At 37.3% G+C, this 24674-nt stretch overlaps 1 protein-coding gene across 5 annotated transcripts in view; it reads right to left on the minus strand.

Moving 5' to 3' along the window:
- Positions 1 to 775: 775 nt before the first annotated feature.
- Positions 776 to 24674, minus strand: part of NFAT5 (nuclear factor of activated T cells 5) — a 113756-nt gene continuing 89857 nt past the window's right edge. For all 5 annotated transcript variants that reach the window (XM_047709942.1, XM_047709944.1, XM_047709945.1 and 2 more), the window contains 5 exons: positions 21219 to 21302; positions 13527 to 13675; positions 10270 to 12775; positions 9377 to 9620; positions 776 to 8474 (listed from right to left, as the gene is read on the minus strand). In XM_047709942.1, the coding sequence (XP_047565898.1) occupies positions 9385 to 9620; positions 10270 to 12775; positions 13527 to 13675; positions 21219 to 21302 (2975 nt within the window). In that variant the 3' untranslated portion in view covers positions 776 to 8474; positions 9377 to 9384. The remainder of the gene's footprint in view (positions 8475 to 9376; positions 9621 to 10269; positions 12776 to 13526; positions 13676 to 21218; positions 21303 to 24674) is intronic.

The following is a 24674-nucleotide window of genomic DNA, read 5'->3' on the forward strand; positions in this document are numbered from 1 at the left end:
ATTTGGTAAGAAGGTATAAACATACGATTTAAAGCACTGCTTCTGAAGTTTCATATATTTTTTATTTATATATCATATATTTTTATTTATATATCATACTCATATCTATGTATCATCTGTATTTGTGTTTAATATCAATTACATTTCTCCATAGTCTAGTAGGTGCACATAGATTTTTTTTCTCATTTCAAATACTGCTAGTGGTATGTTATATATACACCACATTTTGGTAAACACCAATTTATATATTTGGAAATAACTGACAGAAGAATGACAAAAAGAGATTATTGCCTCTGGATATTTGACTGAGGGCTGGGGAGATTTCATTTTTAGCAAAATTACCTCTGTGGTACATGATCTGCTACCACGCTAAGTCACTTTGTATGTTGCTGGCAAAACTACTAGGCACAAAGTAAATGCTCAAAAATAGATCTGTATTGGGGCGCCTGGGTGGCTCAGTGGGTTAAGCCGCTGCCTTTGGCTCAGGTCATGATCTCAGGGTCCTGGGATCAAGCCCCGCATCGGGCTCTCTGCTCAGCAGGGAGCCTGCTTCCTCCTCTCTCTCTACCTGCCTCTCTGCCTGCTTGTGAGCTCTCTCTCTGTCAAATAAATAAATAAATAAAATCTTTAAAAAAAAAAAATAGATCTGTATTTCTTACCTTTTCCAAATGATTTTATAACTTCAGCCACATACTCATGTTGCTCAAAACTGACAATCATGGATATGAATTCATTCACAAAGTTTGAGGAAAAAAGACAGTTACCCACTGCAAAATGAAAACTTTCAATGTTTTATTTTTGACTGCAGCTGTTTACAGAAATATAGTTGCGAGTATACAAATGTTCCAATAGAAGCAAAATATCTTTTTAATATTTAACAAGTTATCACAGATAGCTAAAAACATAGATGCAAATGAAATTCCCCCACAGAACAAACTGAAAATATCTGGTGTCAGTGCTCTGAAATCCCAACTATGAAAGCCATATACACAAAAATGTAATCCTTATATCATTGCAGGACAATGGAAGAAGGCAGTTCAGTGGTTGACCAGTGTGCTCAAGCAAAATAAAATAAAAAGTAAAAAATTTAAATGGCAGAATGGTAGCTAAAGCACTTGAGAACAGGTTCATGAAATATCTGCACTATGTTAATTAAAAGACTAAGTAAAAGAAGTGCATAAAACTCAGTAAAATTTGACCAAAAAAAGTAGCCACTACTTGGAGCTTATCAATTAGAAGGGAGCAAGGCGAGCAGATACATTCATTAGCTCAAAAGAAATTAGCTCAATGTCACTGGAATCAGTTTGTAGCTACTAAAGTCATAAACACTTCAGTGCAGGACAGTTCTTTATTGGACACATTAGTCTGATTCCAAAGCCACACTCAAACATCTGAGATGGTGTGTGTGTGTGTGTGTGTGTGTGTGTGTGTGTATGTGTGTTGTCCTGAGGTTCATTAGCTAAAATAAGCAACCCCTATAAACTATTTCAAACCAAATTACTTCCGGGGAAAAAAAGAGAGCAAGGATGATATGGTTAAACACAGGTCTTTTAGAAGAGATATTACAAGTTGGAGTCAAATAGAATTGTGGTAGAATTCTTTGGATATAGGAATATATTATGCAATAAAGTGGGGTAGAGGGGAAAGGGAATAAGAAAGAAGGAATGTATCTAGAGCATCTCCCCACAGTTTGCCTATGTATTGCCAGCACCAAGGTTTGTAGAGTAAGCCACTTATATTTCCACTGCTAGTATTAAGCAAAGACAGCAGTGGTGATATTTATAAAGTAAGTATACAATTATTTTTATTTTGAATGTTCATTTTTCTTCCGTGAGTTAATTCATTGGGTGATTTGTAAACAGTGGAAGGAAGATTACAGCAATAATTATGGAGGTACTGAATACACATGGAGATTAAAATGACTGGATAAATCTACTTATCTTGTTACTTTATATTTACCAGAGGCATACAATTGAGAAAGGAGAAATGCCCAGATTATATAATGCACTGTCTTGTCCAATATTTATTTTAGTAAATAATGCTTGTCTGAAGCGTAAGTTCCAAGAATAGCTATATCTGTACTGCATCGGTTCTCATACAAACCAAGCTACTTTTAAATAAGTTTTATCTATTTAAAAAAGAAATTAAATAAGGTGCTTTGTTGACCTGGCCAGTCATCTTGTTTAATATCTCAGATACAAATATAAATACAAGGAATGATATTCTGAGAGTTGGTCTAGCCAGACCAAAATTGTGGTCTGCTGGTAAAGTAAGAGGCAATGAAAAGAAAGCTTATATTATCACTGCCCACAATGTACCCATTTCATGGATAAACAGGAGACTTTAGCACCCGTCAATTGTTTTAGCTACTTAAAGATCATAACAATTAAAAGAAATATAGAAGATTGCACCTATATATTTAAATCAGTCATTTAATGTAAACTTCTTAGTAAATGGTAGTAGAATGCCAAACTAAGTTAACTGAATTATCAAGAACTAAACTGCTTATGTACATAAAACATACTATATTTCTATAGGCAGTACTGAGAATAAATTATCATTGCCAATAAATGATTATGGATAACCAGGTTAAGCTGAATTTATATAAAGAACAATATACAACTATTTGTATGACTAGGAAGGAACCTTTCTAGATCTTACTGTATAACATTTACCCCAGTGGTTTTCCAATGAGCATACATCAGAATCACCTGGAGGGCTTGTTAAAACACAGAATGCTAGGTCCCATGCAAGAGTTTCTGATTCAATATGTCTTTGACAGGGCCCAAGATTTGCATTTCTAACTAGTTCCCAAGTGATACGGATGTTGGCTGGTGGGCTGAGGACCATACTTTGAAAACCACTGGTTTATACTGTTTCTGTAGAAAACTCTATACTACAAGGTTCTTATAAACATGACACAAAATATACTGGAAGAGACTTGGTTTTAATTAAGTCTCAAACATACAGATTAGCAAGCTGAACATTTAATATTTCTAAAATGATTTGCTGAAGTGTAATCATTTCCTCATATAGTCAATTACATTTCAAAGTCTTAAGTACTACTATATAGTCATTTTAGAAAATATTCACATAATACTTATACCAAGCTGGCTATCCAAAATAAAAAGGGACATAAAGAGTTAAGATGTATTCATTAAGAAGGAATCATCACTATACAGCATTCTTGACTTCTTTGGAATGATTAAAGTGCATAATATCTTTTGGGTATTAAGAATATTGCATAAAGGTTTGCAGTCTTCAGAGCCACTAAGTCAAAGAAATACTCATACGGGGAAAGCAGCTCTATCCCAAAACTACTGTTCTCCTGTCCTCTCGTTAGGCACCACCACTGCAATAAGGAGCTAGAACAGAGGCAAAATTAACAAAAACCAGAGGGACACTCAATTCAACTGTATTCTGTTGAAAGGAATCATTACTTTAGTTCTAGAGGGATTTCAATATAACTTCTTTATTTCCTTTGACACAATTTTTCATAAAGATTATGAAGGTTCTGACAGGAAAAAGGTGCACTATGATGAATTACATGGCCTTATCTAGTTAGAAAAGTTGATGTGACCAGCTTTTACCTAAACTATGTGTAGTGATTTATTTTCATCCGAGTAAGATCAGAGAAGATGCTTTAAATACTTCCTTCCTGAAATTTAACTACAATCATTTGTGTACATGGAGTCTCAAAGATAATAAAATTTTCATTAGCATTCAGGTAAGACCTATCATTAGTTGATCAAGATGAAGATAAATTTAGGTAATTTATATAAAGCTAAAACAGTATAATTCTATAATTTATTACTTACCATCCCTCAAAGGAACAATTCTAGCAATGTATCTTCTCTGTTACTCTTAGGCCAAAGGGAGAAATTTATGAAGTTGTTTTCTACAGTAATCGAAAAATGGAGAAAGAGTGACTAAATGGAAAAATTGAAGTTGGGGCTATGAAATCATTTGTGTATTTGTTTTTGGCAATAGTGAAAAATGAAAATACAAGAAAGGGGCACTATCATGGTAAAAAGGCACTTTTTCCATAAACATTTGATTTAGATATAAAATATTAATTTAAAAAAATTTCCTGAAAGTGGAGTAAAAATAGAATTTTATTAATAAATGAGACTAGAATGGCATGGAAAAAAGTGGGATTAAAGAAGTAATTAGAGCACTGAGACAATTCACAAGTGACACTATGTTACTTTGATATTTACTGCATTCTGCATTATGAACATTATGTCCATGATTTAGTTTCAGTGACACAAATAAGCAGAGGAGAAAACCTCTTTTTAATATGTTATGAGATTCTACTAACCTAACTTACTAGTGCATGAACTCTGAGCTATTTTTCTAATAAAGCTGCCAAACTATATAGTTTCTGTCTCCACGGAGTCCCTCCTTATAACCAAAGCTGTGCAGATACAACACGGCTGCACTGAGTAGGGATGAAGCCTGTGGTCATGAAGCAGAGTAAAGCTAACAGGCCTCATATAATTTTTAATTAATTAGAAAAAAAATCAACTAGGAAAGAGGTATTAGAATTAGAATTAATTGTTCAAAAGGATTATTATCTTAGTTCTAGATGGGTTCAGATATAACTTCTCTCTCATTTCCTTTGACATTATTTTTCCTAGGCAGATTAACTGAAGTTGTGATGGACAAGAAATGCACTATAATGAAATTCTCAACTACAGCATATACAATATTACCAAAAAAGAAAAGGAAGGAAGATCTTTCACTAATTCTGCTTTTATAATAAAGCCCTTCAAAAACCTGTTCTAGGGAGACTGGTAAAAACAGATATGCACTAAATAACAGCACAATACTCTAATTACAAAGGTAACATGATAAAGCTCTGAAGCAAATATGACCTCTACTTATCTTCTCCCATGTTGGTGTGGATATATAATGGAATGACAATAAGGAACAACACACACACGCGCGCGCGCGCGCACACACACACACACACACACACACACAGATAAGCTCCAAGCATTAAGGTGAGCTGCTAAAAGCAAGAGCAGTTGAATGTAACAATATAAAGGAATAAAAAAGGTTCATAGTTTATTTAGGTCCTTCTGCCATAAATAAATTTAATAAATTGTTGCTTCCAAGGCCTTTGCTAGCTCTTGGAATCTCTCCCATTTGTAACAGTAATCTGGAAGTTGTATTATTAGCACAAGTATCAACCACTGACCACTGAGCTAACTCTTGAGGAAGAAGAGAAATGCTTTTTGAAACCAAATATTCAGAATGCTGTACTTAACAATGACCTTTAGGGGTAAGGAACATTAAACAATGTTAAAAAAAATTATCATTATTGAATAAGAATATGGTAGCATAGCACAGCCCTTGTATAAATAACCACAAAATTTATGAAAATAAAAATAGGGTTTTCTGCCTCCATCCAATCAAGCCACTATACAGTTCAGGTGTATGTTCTGTTCTAAACTTAGATACTATTAAACAGAAAATTGGTCCCTGGTGACTTGGCATTGGCAATCAGCATTTTACAATGATAAGCCTCTTGCTAAACAACAGAACAGAAGTCAGCACACAAGCCAGTCTTCTTGCCACCACTTCATCCACAGAGCAGTGTTAACAAACATTTTAATTGGAACTTGGTGAACAAATAGACTTCCTGAGTCTCTGTGTAATCTCTTAGAAAAAAAGTCAGAAAACTCAGAAATAAACTTACAGTATTTTATTTCTACTTCTTATTTTATACCTGCTGGGTAAGCTAACTTTTTATAACTCTGCAATTAGAGTTTTACATTTTAAAACTGAAGCACTGGATTGTGTGGCTGTCCTTCTTATAACCTGAACTATATTGGGTAATTTTTCCTGACGGGGTGGGGAGAGATGATATATTGAGGAAAATGCTTTTGGTTCAGAGAATTTATAAAGTAGCTCTGGATATTACAAGATGGGGAAAATGTTATTAAAATTACAAACATGGGATTTTTTTTAGTGTCATTATAAATAAAAGGCATAGAATACAGAAAGCCAATTAATAACAATAACAATAAAATATTAAATATATAGTGAGCAAGGACTGAATGGCTCATTCTTGTGAAACACCATTTGACATAACTGCCTAGATGGGTTTCCTTACTCTTAACATTTTGCTGAGTGAAAGATCCAGCAAACACACAGTAAGCTGCCTTTAGCCCACTAATGACATCAAGGAACTGCCTGATGGAATGGCCACAGATGAACAGGTCATATGTTTCAAAAGATACTTAAATACTCAATAAAGACATAACAAACCCCCCCCCCCCACTGTTATCAGACGCCACGTTGTGGTAGAACATCAGACAAACTCACAAATTTAACCACAAAAATGTGTGGCAAAAAAAGAATAGTTTATATATATGTATATATATAAATTTCTATATTTATGCCAATGTACTCACTCAGTACAAATAGCAAAATAGTATACCATTTCCTAAATACAAAATATAGCTTTCCAAAAAAATGAAACACACATTAGATATAAACCATCCAAAACTTGAACGATTGAAAACTGTATTCAAAAGTAAATGACCCAGAGTAGGTCTCTTTCTGAAAAGTTCCCTTCATATCGGCAAGAAGCCTGTACTACTGAAAACGTAATTCAATGCCTCTCAATCAGAGAGAGAAAGAAAGAAAGGGTTGGGGGTGGAGGAAAGAATTTATAAGAACAAAGAGAAAAAACAAATTAGAAGAGCACATTCAAAGAACTAAGGAAGACCACAAAAAGGGGGAAAAAATCTGGCTGTATAAACAAAACCAACACCACAATTCCACAAAGGTCAACTAAATGTATAGGATAGAAAAAAATTAAAAACAAACAGAAAAGTAGCCTTCAACAAACAATTAACAGGCTATTTTTTTGTACACTTAAAAAAATCAATGAAACGGACATGAATACCAAAAAATCTTATCTACATATAGAAGCCACACACAATTTGGCCTTAAACTGTATTAACAGCTTTCTACATGCCGAAGGGGAAAAAAGACATAAGCATGTGTCCAGACAACAGGTTGTAGTGAGAAGAGAAGTGGGCATCCCATGGGTGGCAAGAACACCCGGAACTGTATACCTAATGCTACAACTGCAAATTCTGGAGTGTGTAATTTTGCTCTCTATAGATGTAACACACGTTAATTCTTCATTTTAAGTCAATGATATGACCCTGTAAAGCCCAAGGCTTGTGGGAACCATCAGATAAGTGACCACTTCAAACCGTAAAGCACTGAGGTGACAAGTGAATTACACTCACTGCAGTTCAGGGAGAAGTGATGTTTCAAGAAATTTTAGTTTGCCTTTTTTTTTTTTTAATTAAAATGTACACTGTTTCCTATTAGAGGGAAAATTTGAAGACTTCAGAACAGCACCGTTCATGGAAAAAAATGCATTGTTTGTTTCTCAGGAATCAGCTCCCCTCATTCCTGAAAGGGTAGCCCCCTGCCCCACCTGTGCCGCAGGAGTTGCTGGGTTACCCCACACCAAAGTGGCCTTTTCCTTTAAGTTGTTACAGGGTCACAAAGCTAACAGTATATTACTAATTGTCTAAAAAAAAGTGAAGAAGAGGGGGAGAAGAATATAAATGAATATAAAAAGGGAACATCAGTCCACGACTGGGATAAAAAAAAAAAGCAGACTCAAATTGCTATGTCAGTTTTAACTGCTGTAGGAGGATATCAGAACATAATTTACCACACATTATCCCCTTCATTTTTTGATAGAGCAAGATAATTATTATTCTATGCACAGTTATGGCTGAACCCTTTAAGAGAAACACAGAGAATTAACAACTCTCTGAAAAATAAAATCAATAGCATTCGGTTTGTGTGTTGTCTGCCTTTGTGATAAAGAAGCCTCTTATCTGTGTAGAGCTCTTAATACAGCTTACTTATCAGAATGTTACCCCTTCAGTTTCTCCGTAAAAGCTGAAAAAATATTCCTTCACTTTGGCCAATAGCTGTGCTTTTTATATTGAAAAATCACAGCCTTAGTTTTCGTTACTATTTGAACTTTCCTTTTTTAAAAGCCATTACTTGACTAAAACAATGCAGGAAATAAAATATGAAAAATGAAAAAAGAATGAAAGTAAACATGACATTATGAATTACTTTCTAATAGCAATAATAACTGAGCAGTCCAGCTTTTGGATTTAAACTGTACTTTTAAAGAAACAGTGCCTAGGAAAATAGCAACAATTAATTCTGTCAGCTGGAAACTTAAATAGATTCTCAGTCATCACTGTTATTAGGAATATAAAATATGAAGACGTTACCAACGGTGGCTAATCACTGCAACAGGCAGCACTGATGTGCTCTTTTGCAGTAAGAGTAAAATCTACCCATTTACTCAATCACAGTTTTTCATACTTTGCTTTGTTTTTAAAGTAACAGTTCAAAAATCCTCATGGAATCACATGATCTCAGGACATCTTGGAATCAGAATTTTCTTCATGGAATTTCTAAAAAAGAAGGAGAAGTTGAATATAACTCACTAGGGAGTGAAATCATTTAGAAATTTCCCATTACCCAATGGGATGTCTATTCCCATTACCCAATGGGACATTACCCAATGTCTCCAAAGTTGGATGTCCCCAAAGTATATTATAGTACTATAAATGATACTCCATTATATTTATACTTCCACAGACTTTTCTAACTCAGTCTGTATTTCTTGAGGAAGGGAGAAATGAGATGTAATTATATCCAATATATAGTACATTCGTTAGATATTCTGTCATTCCACAGCAAAGAAACTTAGCACCAGAAGGATAGCCTAGTACTAACAATACAACTACGAGCTATCATTCAGGGTAATTTATGCAGATCAAAAAAAGTGCCATCTTGGGACCTGGTTAGCTCAGTTGGTTAAGCCTCTGCCTTCGGCTCAGGTCATGATCTTGGAGCCCTACATCGGGCTCTCTGCTCAGCGGGGAGCCTGCTTCCCCCTCTCTTTCTGCCTGCCTCTCTGCCTACTTGTGATTTCTCTATCAAATAAATAAAAATTTTTTTTAAAAAAGTGCCATCTAGGGGCGCCTGGGTGGCCCAGTGGGTTAAGCCACTGCCTTCGGCTTGGGTCGTGATCTCAGAGTCCTGGGATCGAGCCCTGCATCGGGCTCTCTGCTCAGCAGGGAGCCTGCTTCCTCCTCTCTGTCTGCCTGCCTCTCTGCTTGTGATCTCTCTCTGTCAAATAAATAAATAAAATCTTAAAAAAAAAAGTGCCATCTTGTGAGAAAGTCGTATTTCAAAAGAGTAGGGTCTAAAGAGTGTTATTACTTAAACCCAAATCTGATACAGCTTATATCAGAATAATACAATTTATCAATGCTTTTCAATAAAAAAGAAGCCAAAATGCAATACTTACTCATCCAGTTAAAAGGTGCCAGTCAAGTTGTTCCCTTGGTTTTGCAATGAAACAAGCAAATCAATCTTTTCAATGTTCTGGTTGGCGTTTATAGAGGATGCTAGTGAAGAATTTTCTGGCATTTGCTGAGAAAGAAGTGTTGTCACAGGTGGCTGGCCCTCATTCTGGGGTTGGCCTGGCTGACTTATGGCCATCAACTGATCTGGCAAGGTAGCTGGTCCAGAAGTTAAAAGCTGACTACAGTCTGCAGAGACATTTAAAATAGAGAAGCTACCTGATTAGTTACTTTCTGTTAGGATTCATAAGAAGATATTTATTAGTTGCTGGGGCAAATTCATAATTGTGCTTATTCAAAAAAGAACCAGAAGGAAGGCACGTGACAGCCCCCCAAAAAGGTTTTCACCAAACGGTACTAGAATTCATCCCAGGTCTCCTCTAAGTGATATACAAATACAACTTTGCTTCGTTAATCTTAAGGCCTACACATTTTCCTTGGTATATAAACATTAAAGATGAGTTTCTACCTCCTTGGAAACTACTTGCTTTAATTGGCAGAGACATTTTGTCATTCTTACTTCATTTTCAAGTTTATAGATTAAAATGGCAAACACATTCATTTACATTCATGACCACATTTAGTCCTCCCAATATCCTTTTTAAGTACATAATAGTATCACCATTTAAGATATGGAAACTGAAGCTTTTGCAGGTCACATAACTTGTCCATGATCTCATAGTATATAAATGGTATAGCTGGGACTTGAACTCAGTTTTAAGTATAATCTGTGCTCTTAAGACCCCTGTGTTTTGCTTCCTTTTAATAAAAATAATAATGATCTGACCATTTCAACTAGTAACATTTAAGAAATAAGAAATCAGAAAGAGTTTCTTACTATTTTGAATGCCAAATAAGAACATTCCGGAAGTCTGTTGAGATGAGCCAGGAGAATTCTGTAGTTGGTTCATCGTGCCTCCAGCAGTGTTGTGAAACAAAGTCGCCTGTGGCTGAGGTGAAGATGTGGCTCCCTGGATTCCAGGCATGTTGTTCTGAGGGGAATAAAGAGGAGACTGCTGCATGTCTTGTTGGTTCATACTAGTCTGCAAAGCAGACATGGATGCTGGAGAGAGGAACAGTGTTACTTGCTGCTCTTGAGAACTGGGTGACCCTTGGACCAACTGAATCTGAGGAGAGGTATGGAATAAGGAGGTTTGTGGCGACTCAGACTGGGTAGGACCTGGGTTCTGAAGAGAGGAAACTGGAGGCTGATTCTGAAATTGCATGGGCTGCTGCTCTTGATTCATTGGAGCCATATTATTTTGTTGGTGAAAGATGGATTGGTTCTGTTGCTCCTGATTAGCCATTGGATTTTGACTTGGGTTGAACATCATGTTTGGTGGTGGCTGCTTCTGAGATGCCATCGTGGCCATGGTGTTCTGATTACTGAACAAAATGCTCTGCTGCTGTTGCTGCTGCTGCTGCTGCTGTTGCTGCTGCTGCTGCTGCTGCTGCTGCTGCTCCTGGGACGGAGAGTTACTCTGGATAGCGACTATCGAATGCTGAGACTGGAAGATTGTTCCTTGTTGGTTCTGAGGCATTGGATTAGGAGGCAGGGAGCCCAGCGACACTTGAGGCTGGAACATACCTTGCTGGGAGGGTTGTGCCTGTTCCTGGGAAAGCATAGGGGTCTGGATGTGTGATATTGGAGCCTGCTGTTGGAAACCAGCTTGCTGCTCAGTGTTAGATGTTGACTGAAGTGGAGAAATGGAGTTCTGAGCTGCAAAAAATGAAATCTGTTCTTCCTGGGCTACTGTGTTACTCTGAAGATTATTCATTGGGCTTTGGGAAAGAAACAGGTTGGCTGACTGCTGGTCTTGAGGAACAGAAGAGCCCTGGAGCACAGCCATGGTACTCTGAGAGTGAAACATTGGAGGCTGCATTTGTTCAGAGGATGTTGTAGAAGTCTGACTGTGGACAATTGGACTTGGGCTGTGGAAAATAGAACCTTGAGTTTCCTGGGAAAGGTTCTGAGCATCAGCAATAGGATTTTGAGGATGAAAAAGTGGAGCCTGTGAATGAGAAGACTGCTGCAAAAAATTCCCAGACTGGAGTGACATCATCTCATTACCTTGCTGGAATAAACCATTACCTTGCTGCTGACTACCATTATTCTGCACACTCATCATACTTTTCGTAGATGAAAAAAGGTTAACTTGAGATTGACTGTCCCCACTATGTTGCATTTGGACCATGGTCTGAAAGACAGTGTTCTGAATCTGCTTTGCTTGTGCTCCAGGTTCTTTTCCATCTCCTGAACTTGATGTCTGGAACATGGTCGTGCCAGGGGTTGCAACCTGTTGTGTGGTGGTTGTAGTAGTTTCATTTCCAGAAACTGCAGGTGGAGAAGAAAACAATTCACACTGCATTTGCATGTCCTCACTGGTAGATAACGCACTCATGATGTGAGACGTCTGCTGGTAAACTGGAGATTGCTGAAGGTTCCCATTTGCTGACGCAGGGGAAGGAAATAGCTCAGACTGGATCTGGGCAGCCGCCTGACAAATACTCTGCTGCATCTCCATCACCATCGCAGCTGATGATTCCATCACTTGTTGCTGTTGCTGTTGCTGTTGCTGACTGGATAATGTGTTTTCAGTCGGTGGATGAACACTTTCAGCTCTTCCAGCTATTAAATTATCTGGTCTAGTATGGACTGCTGGTTCTGTTGAGGAAAACATTCCAGGGCTTACACTATTTTGAATTTGACTGACTTGTTGAAAAATGTCTGCACTAAGCTGTTCTTGAACATTCTCATTACCATCTGGAGCAGAAAATAAAACTGAAGATAACTGTTGTTGTGCCTCTAAAACTTGTTGGACCAAGTCAACATTCCCACTGCTGCCACTGGCAGTACTGCCTGTAAAACTTCCGGCTTGCAAATGCTGAATCGTATTCTGTAGTTGACTCACGCTATTCGGTGATGGGAAAATATTGGATGAAATCTGCTGCTGTAAAGTCTGCGCTTGTTCTTGTAGTGGTGACTGCTGCTGTGGCTGGGATGATTCAGTCAGGTGTGACAAATTAACCACTGTACCATCTGACTGTAGCACTTCTCTAGACTGGGTTTCTCTGGTCTGAAACTGGGTTGCCTGCTGCAGTAGTGCATCACTGGTGGGCAACTGACTGGAAGCAGAAACTGCTGGAAAGGTACCAGGCTGTGAAATGTCCTGTGTTTGGATAGTTGTCAGGGTCTCTGGGTTGTATGTCTTAGGCTGAATCTGCTGCTGCTTTTCATTTTCAGAAGGTAAGTGGGAAGAGGATGACGATGAAAAAGACCCATTTCCTGCTATGTTAGAGATATTTTCTAATGTTTGTTGAGTTGATCCAACTGTCTTTGTAGTCTAAAAAATAAAAATCCCCAAATAATATGTCTATATAAATATTAAATTAACTCATAAGATACTTTAAAAATTATTATTCTAAAAACATATGTATATACAGGACCAATTTTCCACTCTACCTTATTTTTTCAGAAAACAGGTAAGACTAGGATTCTCTGATGATACCATGATAACTGTCATTAGGATATCTTTTTAATAAATGTTATAAGCACAGATAGTCAAACAAAAACTAATCAGTTTTGACTAAATCAGTTTTGACTAAAAACTAATCAGTTTGACTAAACTAACAGTCAAACAAAAAATAATCAGTTATTGATGTGCTTAGGACAGGAAGAACACATTAATTCTATTGTTCATGAATTAATAGTAAATTTAAAAATACTTCCATCTTTAACATTTTGGAGGGAAAAGAATAAGTGAAAAAGGGAAAGGGAGTTACAGAAAAAGATTGGGGGAGAAAATGTCTCCAATTCTGAAAATACTACACCTACACTTTCATTAATACCCCATACCTCACAAGTCTAGCTAATATTAATTCTTCCCTTTCCAAGGTATATTGGAAGTCACTTTGCAGGCTATTTTATTAGCATGTTAAATCACTCTGAAAAGCAAAACTCATTACCTGCATCTAAATAGAAACACATGTGAAATAAACAGGAAAAGTAAAAAGCACAAACATGGAGAAAAGAAATCAAACTAGCAATTTTTATAACTGAGATGAAGATGTGGGGTACTAAACAATGTAACTCACCTTAAAAATAGGGGAAGATCTTTTTTCTGCTGTTACTTCCATTGGAGTAACATCTTCACTCTTAATCATACTGCTTGATATGAGTGGAGTGATCAGAGCATTAGGAAGAATATTTACCTTATCTAAGTTACAACCAGTAGTTTTCATTGCTGTATACAAACACACACAAAAAGAAAGAAAAGTTTAAAATCACTAACATCATCAACTATTTCATTCTATGATATGCTGACTCTTTGTCATGATTTAAATGTCTACTTTTTGATGCTATGCTGGCAGCATGAGATATAAAAATGGTGTATCAAAATGTGTCCTCCCTTTTTTGAAGCAGTAGAGGCTTGATGTAACTTCTGATAGGAGCCTGAATGAGACTGGGTTAAGTATCAACAAACTTACATAGTTCAATTATCAAGCTATATTCCTTAGGGTCCTTTCAAAGTACCATGAATTACATTAATCAACATTTCCACAATATATTAAGAGGATACAGCTTAGAAATACCCAGGGTAAAGCTACTCAACTACAACTCTCCTCTTAGCATATGGTTGCCTGGCCACATAAAGTAAAAAACATTTTAAGGGCTATAGGATTGTCTGAACATTTCTCTCCTCTACAAAACTCAAGTGTCTCATTAGAATATGCCACCAAGTAACCAGATAGACTTTGCTTTTCTAGCTTAATGTCTTAGAAAAGTTGTATATGCTAAGTTGACATGAGTACATTTCTCTTTCACTTTTATTTTTTAAAAATATTTTATTAATTTATTAGAGAGAGAGAGAGAGAGAGAGCACACGTGAAAGAGAGAGAACAAGAGAGTGAACATGAGCAGGGGAAGGGGAAGGGCAGTAGGCACGGGAAAAGCAGGCTTCCCGCTGAGTAGGGAGCCCAAGCCCCAGCCTGATGCTGGGCTCAATCCCAAGACCCTGGGATCACAATCTGAGCCAAAGGCAGAAGATTAACCTACTGAGCCACCCAGGTATCCCAGCACATTTCCCTTTTAGACAGGACTTAAATTATTTTTTCATTTCAGAAATTTAAAAACTATTTTAGGTTTATCAATTAAATTTCCAAAGCAAAACCAGCAAGTATTTTCCACTTTCTTGTACTCCAGTTTGCAGAAATAGTTACACTAAGGACATAGATTTATATGATTTACAATAGATTTACACTAAGGACAGGTAATCCATAGCAGATAAGGTAGGTTCTACCATTTCATTATATCTATTTTTTGTCCTTGATTCCTTTTCTTTGACTTCTTTTTTGTCTAACATCTGTGATACTGGCACTTAGTGCAGCCTACTGGTATCACTAATGATAGTCTTCTGAACAGAAACCTAGCCAAATTCTGACCTAAGAGTTTACCACTACTCTGAAACCCTATAGAGAAAAATATAAATTCCCCAGAAGGCATAGCTGTTAAACTTCTTAATTTAATACCGAGAAGAAATACTGGCTCTAAAGAGGACTTTATTTATTTATTTATTTATTTTAAAGATTTTTTTTTTTTAAAGATTTTATTTATTTATTTGACAGAGAGAAATCACAAGTAGGCAGAGAGGCAGGCAGAGAGAGAGAGAGGAGGAAGCAGGCTCCCTGCTGAGCAGAAAGCCCGATGTGGGGCTTGAACCCAGGACCTGGGATCATGACCTGAGCCGAAGGCAGCGGCTTAACCCACTGAGCCACCCAGGCGCCCCTATTTTAAAGATTTTATTTTATTTATTTGACAGAGAGAGATAGATCACAAGCAGGCAGAGCAGTAGGCAGAGAGAGAGGGAAGCAGGATCCCTGCTGAGCAGAGAACCTGATGCAGGGCTCGATCCCAGGACCCTGAGACCATGACCCGAGCCGAAGGCAGAGGCTTTAACCCACTGAGCCACCCAGGCGCCCCCAAAGAGAACTTTAAAATGGCACATGGTATATGAACAGGATAGCTATCTTTGTAATAATTTGATTTTAAAATATTTGAATTCTGGTCTTCAATTTGTCTTACAGCTAACTGGCTAAAAACAACTCCTGTGGGAACTGATTATCTTCAGGGAGAGGGAGGTGCTCATTTAACTTCTGATATTCTATACTTTATTACTTTGAAAAATGGGTCATTTACTCATGAGTTTTCAGACCTATTTTCACCTAGATTCAAGCAACTCACAATCCAATTTTGACCGAGAAAAAACTTCAGATCATGTACAAGGCAGGTATTTAAAAGTATTTTAGAGGGGTGCCTGGGTGGCTTAGTGGGTTAGGCCTCTTCCTTTGGCTCAGGTCCTGATCTTAGGGTCTTGGATTTGAGCCCCGCATCAGGCTCTTTGCTAGCAGGGAACCTGCTTCCCCCCCCCTCTCTGCCTGCCTCTCTGCTTACTTGTGATCTCTCTCTCTCTGTCAAATAAATAAAATCTTTAAAAAAAAAAAAAGTTGTTTTTTTTTTTTTTTGGTGTGACATAAGACAGACTGATCTATTGGTTCTGGTTTATGCGAAACCTGTATTGGGCCCTCTTTGGTTTTACTATTAGTAGATCAGGCCCATGGCTACTTGGCAGGTGTGGGGCATGCAGTGGGTCGACCGTATCAAGTTCTGCTGTTGCTACTACACATGTGGGTGGGGGATGAGTCAGCCCCCAGATTTTGCTAGTGGATCAGCTGCTGTCACTAGGTATAAGTCATCCCACCAAGACTCTGCCAGTCTTTGCTTTTCCTAGTTTTCAAGAGCAGGCTACTCACGCTTATTTATTGATTTATTCTTTCTCTCTGTGCCTGTTGCCAGTTCTGAGCTGCAGACTTCTCTGGTGCCCAATTCAGAAAAAAGGTAGACTAAAGAAAACCCAGGAAACTCACTTGGTGTCAATCTTCAAGTTCTATGGTCCCTAGCCAGTCCACTTTCTTCTCTCTATATTTCAAAGTGCTTTTATGATTGCTCAATTATTTCCCAGGTAATTTGGTAGATTTAGAAGGGAGGGACAGGGAAAAATAAATCTATACTATTATGTCCCAGAACCCACAACTATATCTTTAATGGATGTGTAAACAATATTAAATGGCTTGAGAGAGGTCATCCTGTCTTTCCTTCCTACATTCTCATTATATATTTATGATCCTTTACAAAGTTTCAGGCATTGTTTCAGGTTCCAGTGATGATTAAGATGGATAAAGTACTACTGCCTGGAAATTACATTTTAGTGAAGGAGGGAAAAAAAACCCCAAACATGTGAAGTCTGTGTATTTTGTAAGGGTTAGGGAAGAACTTTTAAGCAAATTCAGAAAATCTACAAGGTAAATAAGATAGACATATTTAATCATCCAAATATCAAACTGAATTTGTGAAGAATAATGGTACTGATAGTTTATGCCAAACAGCTTTTATTTTTATTTATTTATTTATTTTTAAAGATTTTATTTATTTATTTGAGAGAGAGAGAGAGCATGAGAAGGGAGAGGTCAGAGAGAGAAGCAGACTCCCCATGGAGCTGGGAGCCTGATGTGGGACTCGATCCCAGGGCTCCAGGATCATGACCTGAGCTGAAGACAGTTGCTTAACCAACTGAGCCACCCAGGCACCGCCAAACAACTTTTAAATAGTGTTCACTTCCATTCATGCCAAATAATCTTTGAAACTTAGAACAGTCTTTACTATAAGTTTGCTATTACCAAGCAGCATTTAGGTCAAGTACAAATATGTTTGGTTAAAATATAGATTAAGATTTATAGGGGAAGAAATAATGGAGTAAAAAACCCACAGGTCTGGGAGCAATCTATGTTGCAAGCTGTCAGTTACTAGCTGTGTGACCTTGAGTAAATCACTTAACTTCTTTAGCCCTGCTGTAAAATAAAATTGAGATATGATTTCTCCAAGCTCCTAAACCTTTCCACATAGCTAAAATCAGTTAGAGAAAAGTATATGCTCTCAACTATTTTACACACTTACCCAATTAATCACTCCTTACAAAGCCGAAACCAAGAGAATGCACATCAATACAAGTTGTCCCTTGAACAATGTGGGGGTTGAGGCACTGACCATGACACATAGTTGAAAATCCACATAGATTTTTTTTTTTTAAGATTTTTATTTATTTGACAGAGAGAGACACAGCGAGAGAGGGGACAGAAGCAGGGGAGTGGAAGAGGGAGAAGCAGGCCTCCCACAGAGCAGGGAGCCCGACATGGGACTCAATCCCAGGACCCTGGGACCAAGATCTGAGCCGAAGGCAGATGCCTAACCGACTGAGCCACCCAGGTGCCCCCCATATAGAACTTTTGTCTCCCTCAAAAGTTAACTACTGATAGCCTACTGTTAACCAGAAGCCTAGCCAATAACATAAAGAGTTAACATGTATTTTGTATATGATTATGTACTGTTTTCTTACAATAAAGTAGGCTAGAGAAAAGAAGGCTATTAACAAAATCATAGAGAAATACACTATATTTATTGGGAAAAAAAAATCTGCATATAAGTGGACCTGCACAGTTGAAACCTGAGTTATTCGAGGGTCAACTACACTTTATCCTTGGGTCCTAAACCTATATCACAGAGTCTTTGAGCCATCTTTCTAGAGTGTACCTTCTTGTCTACCTGTGCCTACTAGATATAGAAAACTTCCTGGAAATATGCTCAAGGAACTGTTAACAGTTTACACTGTATACTTTATATTATTTAATCTGTATTACTTTTGTGTTACGGATATATACTCAGCTGAGTAAAACCGAAGATCAATCATGATAAACTGGCTCTAGATTTAGTATCTCACTGAGTGAGCTGTACAGTTATCTTTCTTACTCTCTACCTACTCCTTCCAAACCCTAAGGAATTAGAAACTTACTTTAAAGCAAAAGCTTTCAGTATCTTTCAATAATATCACTATTTGGATATCAAGGTCTAAATCTTAATAAAATTGACAGCTATTTACAAGAATGTTACTTGGAAGATTCCTGTCAGAACACAAAGTTAGAAGTCATTTATGTTGCTCAGTCTTCATCATTGAAGTATATTTAATTAAATCTCTCAGATGAAACCTTGGCATTATACTAAAGCTCTGATTTCAAGGGATCATAAAAATAAGCCATAAGTCAAGGAAAACTGCTGGTTTTGAAAGCTACTATTTTTTCTTCATTGATCAGGAATCTCCAAATAATGATATTCAATTTAAAATGACAAGTGGGGGTGCCTGGGTGGCTCAGATGATTGAGCAACTGCCTTCAGCTCAGGTCATGATCCTGGACTTCCAGGATCGAGTCCTGCACTGGGCTCCCAGCTCCTTGGGGAGTCTGTTTCTCCCTCTGACCTTCTCTCTCATGCTCTCTCTCACTCATTGTCTCTCAAAGAAATAAATTAAAAAAATCTTTAAAAAAAAAACAATAAAATGACAAGTGAAAAGTTTAAACCAATGTTTAGTATTCAATTTAATTTTTTTTCAATTTAATGTTTTATCTTCAAAAATTAATCATGATTTTAATTGATAAAACTGTCAAATAAGGTTTGAATTGTGAAAAATAACGTGTCTGTTTTTTTATCTTTTTCTTTAACTTAAAATTTTTTTTTTTACTTGTGTGTCTCTTATCCATTTTTTTAGCCTTTTAAGATTTTGACCAAATGACTAAATCATTTATTACTGAAAATTAAACATGACATTTAAAACCTTCCAACCGAGGCACCTGGGTGGCTCAGTTGGTTGAGCAACTGCCTTCAGCTCAGGTTATGATCCTGGAGTCCCAGGATCGAGTCCTACATCGGGCTCCCCACTCTGCCGGGAGTCTGCTTCTCCCACTGAGCTCTCTCCTCTCATGCTCTCTCTCATTCTCTCTTTCTCTTTCAAGTAAATATATAAAATCTTTAAAATAAATAAATAAATAAATAAATAAATAAATAAATAAATAAATAACGGGGCGCCTGGGTGGCTCAGTGGGTTAAAGCCGTTGCCTTCAGCTCTGGTCATGGTCCCAGGGTCCTGGGATGGAGCCCCGCATCAGGCTCTCTGCTCAGCGGGGAGCCTGCTTCCTTCTCTCTCTCTGCCTGCCTCTTTGTCTACTTGTGATCTCTGTCAAATAAATAAATAAAATCTTTGAAAGAAAATTTTTTTTGGAGAAAAAAAAATTGGAGAAAAGCAGGGATGGTGAAGTTGGCAAAAAAAAGACCACAAATATCCTTAACTTTCTTTAATGATTCATTAATTATAGATTTATTCATCTAATAAACATGGCTTAAATTATTTTTGCTTAGATGTGTTACCTTATGCACAAGAGCTCAACCTATCCATTTTTAACACTAGGTAAGTCACCTTGGGCAAATTATTTAACCTCTCTGGAACTTTGGTTTCTTCATCTGTGAAATGACAATAATAAATTATCTACCTCATAGAATTTGGAAAATTAAATGATACAGTGCCAGTAAAGAGTATGGCATATTGCCTAGCACTTTAATATACATTCGATAAATGCAAGCTATGGTTATCCATTATACAGATTTGTAAATTTTCCTGTAGTTGAATCAGATACATTTTGCAGTTTACTTACTATTGCATAATTCCTCACTAATCTACTCTGGAAGTGTTCATGATCAGAAATTAAAATGACAAGCTATACTGAACATGGTATATATACAAATGCTGAATTTTACTACTGACAATATAAAAAAAATCCATTGTATTTGATTAAGTATTTATTTATTTATTTATTTATTTGTCAGAGAGAGAGAGGGAGAGAGAGCAAGCACAGGCAGACAGAATGGCAGGCAGAGGCAGAGGGAGAAGCAGGCTCCCTGATGAGCAAGGAGCCCGATGTGGGACTCGATCCCAGGACGCTGGGATCATGACCTGAGCCGAAGGCAGCTGCTGAACCAACTGAGCCACCCAGGCGTCCCTGATTAAGTATTTTTAATTTTAAAATTTAATTTGATTTAACCCATGAATTTCATGGCAGTAAAAGATAAATAAAGGCTAGAATTATAATAAATCAATGGCCAATATGTAATTGACATCTTCATATGTAATGGCAAAAAAGCATCACTGGTGAGTATCTAGTTGTGTTAGAAATCTCTTAAGAAAAGATTTACACCCTCTGGCCCCTCTGCCACCTGAGGTATCATAGGCTGGGCACAGTGTAGTTTGCATGCTGGAAAAAAAAAAAAGAAAAGAAAAGAAAAGAGAGGAAGAGAGAGAAAAAGAGAAAAAGAGAGGAAGGGAGAGAGGGAGGAAGGGATGGAGAAAGGGAGGAAGGGAGAAAGGAGGAAGAAAGACAGACCTAATCTCTTTTACATTAAAACATCCTGAAGATATCTTCATTGTTTCTTGGGACTGGCAGGGAGTAAATAAAGATGTCAGAAGGAAGAATATTAACTAAAAAAAACCAAAGAAACTTTGCAAATACTGAATTCTTTCAAAACAGTTCAAATTTTGGTAGCAAGAAGCTTTATAGACTCTATTTTACATAAATTATTTTATTTTATATTTTAACGTTTTTAACATCGGGGAATAAAAAACAAAACAAAAAAATCTCCTCTACTCCAACATATACTTTAAAACAGTTTGTTCATATGGTGAATAAAGGGGAAATACAAGTTGGGAAACAAGTTTCTGCATTCAGTAAAGTTAAACAAATATTTATTTTGTGACACAGAAGATATCCTAAGTGTTCCAAGTACACAAAAGAAAACATAAAGGTAAGAGTTGCTAGACAAAATAGCATTTTTGGAAAGAAACGAGTTGGTACCTTTCATGGCCTCTTCAAAAGAGCAAGGTCTTGAAGGACTAGATATTTCTTTCTTCACATTTACATTCAAAGCACCAGCTGTTGCTATTAAAGCAAAACAAAACAAAAAGACTAATGTATTTATTTAAGCTTTTCCTAAAAAATATGTATCTTAAAAATCTTTAATTGAGGGGCGCCTGGGTAGCTCAGTGGGTTAAGCCTCTGCCTTCAGCTCAGGTCATGATCCCAGGGTCCTGGGATCGAGCCCCGCATCGGGCTCTCTGCTCCGCAGGGAGCCTGCCTCCACCTCTCTCTCTCTACCTGCCTCTCTGCCTACTTGTGATCTCTGTCTGTCAAATAAATAAATAAAAATTTTAAAAAAAAATCTTTAATTGAAATATTCCCCATAAAACATTATTATTTGTTTAACAGAAAATCTAAGCAGAAATGAGTCATTTTTTTGTTTTGTTGTTTTTCAGATTTTATTTGTCAGACGGGGGCTGGGGGGAGTCCACATAAGCTGGGGGAGCAGCAGGCAGAGGCAAAAGCAGACTCCCCGCTGAGCAAGGAGCCCAATGTGGGGCTCAACCCCAGAATCCTGGAATCATGACCTGAGCCAAAGGTAGACACTTAACGACTGAGCCACCCAGGCACCCCCAAGAAATGAGTTCTTATAACCACCAATCAATCTATGCCCTAAAATTCAGCAACCAAATGGGCAGTAGCACATGCTCACTTATGAAAACAAAAGCAACAGCAACTTAAAAAAAATCCTTCTTATAACAGTATTCACGTTGATATGTGATGAGTAGAACACTGTTATGAAACTTTTGTTTTTCTTTAAGTAGGCTACATGTAGCATGGAGCCCAACGCTAGGCTTGAACTCATGACCCTGAGATCAAGACCTGAGCTGAGATCAAGAGTCGGATGCTGGTTTAATTGAATGAGCCACCCAGGCACCCCGAAACTGACATGAACCTTTTATTTATTTATTAACTTATTTATTTATTTGACAGAACGATCACAAGTAGGCAGAGAGAGAGAGGGGGAAGCAGGTTCCCCGCTGAGCAGAGAGCCCGAAGCGGGGCTTGATCACAGGACCCTGAGATCATTACCTAAGCCGAAGGCAGAGGCTTTAACCTACTGATCCACCCAGGCGCCCTGACACAAAACTTTTAAAAATTATCAAATATAGTGTAATACCAGATAACAAAAATTCACCATTCTTAAAAAAACTGATTGAGAAACATTTGTAAACTAACTGAACTGAATTTGAAAAAAGCTGTGATGAACACAGAGAATATGTAACATTACAATTATTCCTTTTGTAAAGCCTTGGAAAAAATAATCTTTGTATATTATTAATGGAGAATCGCTGGACTATTACATCTAGTCATATCAACTACAGCTACAGTTGCTACTATGGCAACTTAAAATTTAATGGGCCTAAGAATAGGGTTTAGTTCTGAAATGATAAAGTTAAATAAATTCCAAGTTTCTGCTTAAAATGCCTATATAGTAATTTTTAAAAAAATATTTTAATTTCTATTTTTCAATGTATTTATTTTATATTCCCTAACTTATTCAGAATGGGAAATGAGTCACCTTACTTTCAATTTCTTTTAAATTTTTACTTTTATTGACTAATTTTTAAGTAAACTGTATACCCAATGTGGGCCTTGAACTAATAACCCTGAGATCAAGTGTGGTATGTGCTACTGACTAAACCAGCCAGGAGCCCCACCTTATTTTCTAATTTCTTATTTGTGACATGGAAATGTGAAATGATATTTATAAAGAGACTATAAAGATCTAATTAATTGTGAATAAAAAGACAAAATGTACACATCTAAGGGTGAAGTTAAATAACTTATCTTAGTGTGCTACATAGGCGGTCCAACAAACGACATACAGAGAATTGAATGGAAAAGAAATCCACAGACAATTTTATTTTATTTATTATTATTTTTTATTAAGTTTTTTTTTTTTTTATTTGACAGAGAAAGAGAGAGAGATCACAAGTAGGTAGAGAGGCAGACAGAGAGGGGGAAGCAGGCTCCCCGCTGAATAGAGAGCCCAATGTAGGGCTCGATCCCAGAACCCTGAGATTATGACCTGATCTGAAGGCAGAGGCTTAACCCACTGAGCCACCCAGGCGCCCCACAATTTTAAACCATAACATTAATTCTAGCAATTACAAATTTTATGTATGTATGTATGTATGTATTTAGAGAAAGTGCATGTGTGAGCGGGGTGGAAGGGGCAGAGGGAGAGAGAGAATCTCAAGCAGGCTCCATGCCTAGTGTGGAGCCTGACTCCGGCTTGATCCCATGACCCTGAGATCATAAACAGAGAAATCAAGAGTTGGACAGTTAACCAACTGAGCCACCTAGGTGCCCCAACAATTACACATTTTAAAATAGAAACTAATCTTTGAAAACACTTCAAATTTTTACTTTTAAAATCAAGTTTTAGTCAGTTGTTGGTCACAGCAACAATGACAAAAAGCATAAATTTTACATCCCTCATTTCTTATAGAAATCACCACTGCTGAGTCACTACAAAAAACAGCTAATGTGATTTGTGTGTCTTAACAGATGGAAGTAAAAGCTTTGTTGACTAGCAATGAAAGAAAGTTTTACGACCCTGTAAAGTATCTAAATGCTTGAGAACATGCACATGCAATGTGTTTTTTAGGAGTACTAGACTCAGAGGGCTTTAGAGAGGCTCATGTCTGACAGTGTGTGCAGAGCCAGTTTTTGTTCACTTGAACCACTGCCCTAATCCTACTATTAGACCATGTACCAAGTACCCAAGATCCCCAAATTTTCTGCATAACTATTTTAGCCTATGTGTATAGTCTTGAGCCTATAGAGTGAACAGAGCTTGGAAACACTGGTTGGTGCACAAAGGCACCCTAGGGATAGAATGAAGCTAAGAAAGGGAAAAGAAGAGGGCACCTGGGTGGCTCAGTCGGTTGGGAGACTGCCTTTGGCTCAGGTCATGATCCTGGAGTCCCAGTGTCAAGTGCCGCATCAGGCCCTAATTCTCCCTCTGACCAACCCTCCCTCCTCTCATTCTCTCACTCTCAAATAAACAAAATTTAAAAAAAAAAAAAAAAAAAAAAAGATGTGCGCCTGGGTGGCTTAGTTGGTTGGGCGTCTGCCTTCGGCTCCAGTCATGATCCCAGGATCCTGAGACAGAGTCCCACATCAGGCTCCTTGCTCAGTGGGGAGCCTGGCTCTCACTCTGTCTTCTGCTCCCCCTGCTTGTGCACTCTCTCTCTATCTGACAAATACATAAAAATCTTTACCAAAAATTTTTTTTAAAAAAAGAGAAAAGAAGGCTGGCAGGCTGGGGAATCCTTTTTCTTCATGTTGCCATATTTGGCCTAGAACTCCCAAGCATTCTGATAATCCTAAATTCAAATCTCGACTTCCAGGTTAATATGAAAGTATCTTAGTCAAATCATAACT

The sequence above is a fragment of the Lutra lutra genome, chromosome 17 (assembly GCF_902655055.1).
Source record: "Lutra lutra chromosome 17, mLutLut1.2, whole genome shotgun sequence".
Classification (NCBI taxonomy): domain Eukaryota; kingdom Metazoa; phylum Chordata; class Mammalia; order Carnivora; family Mustelidae; genus Lutra; species Lutra lutra.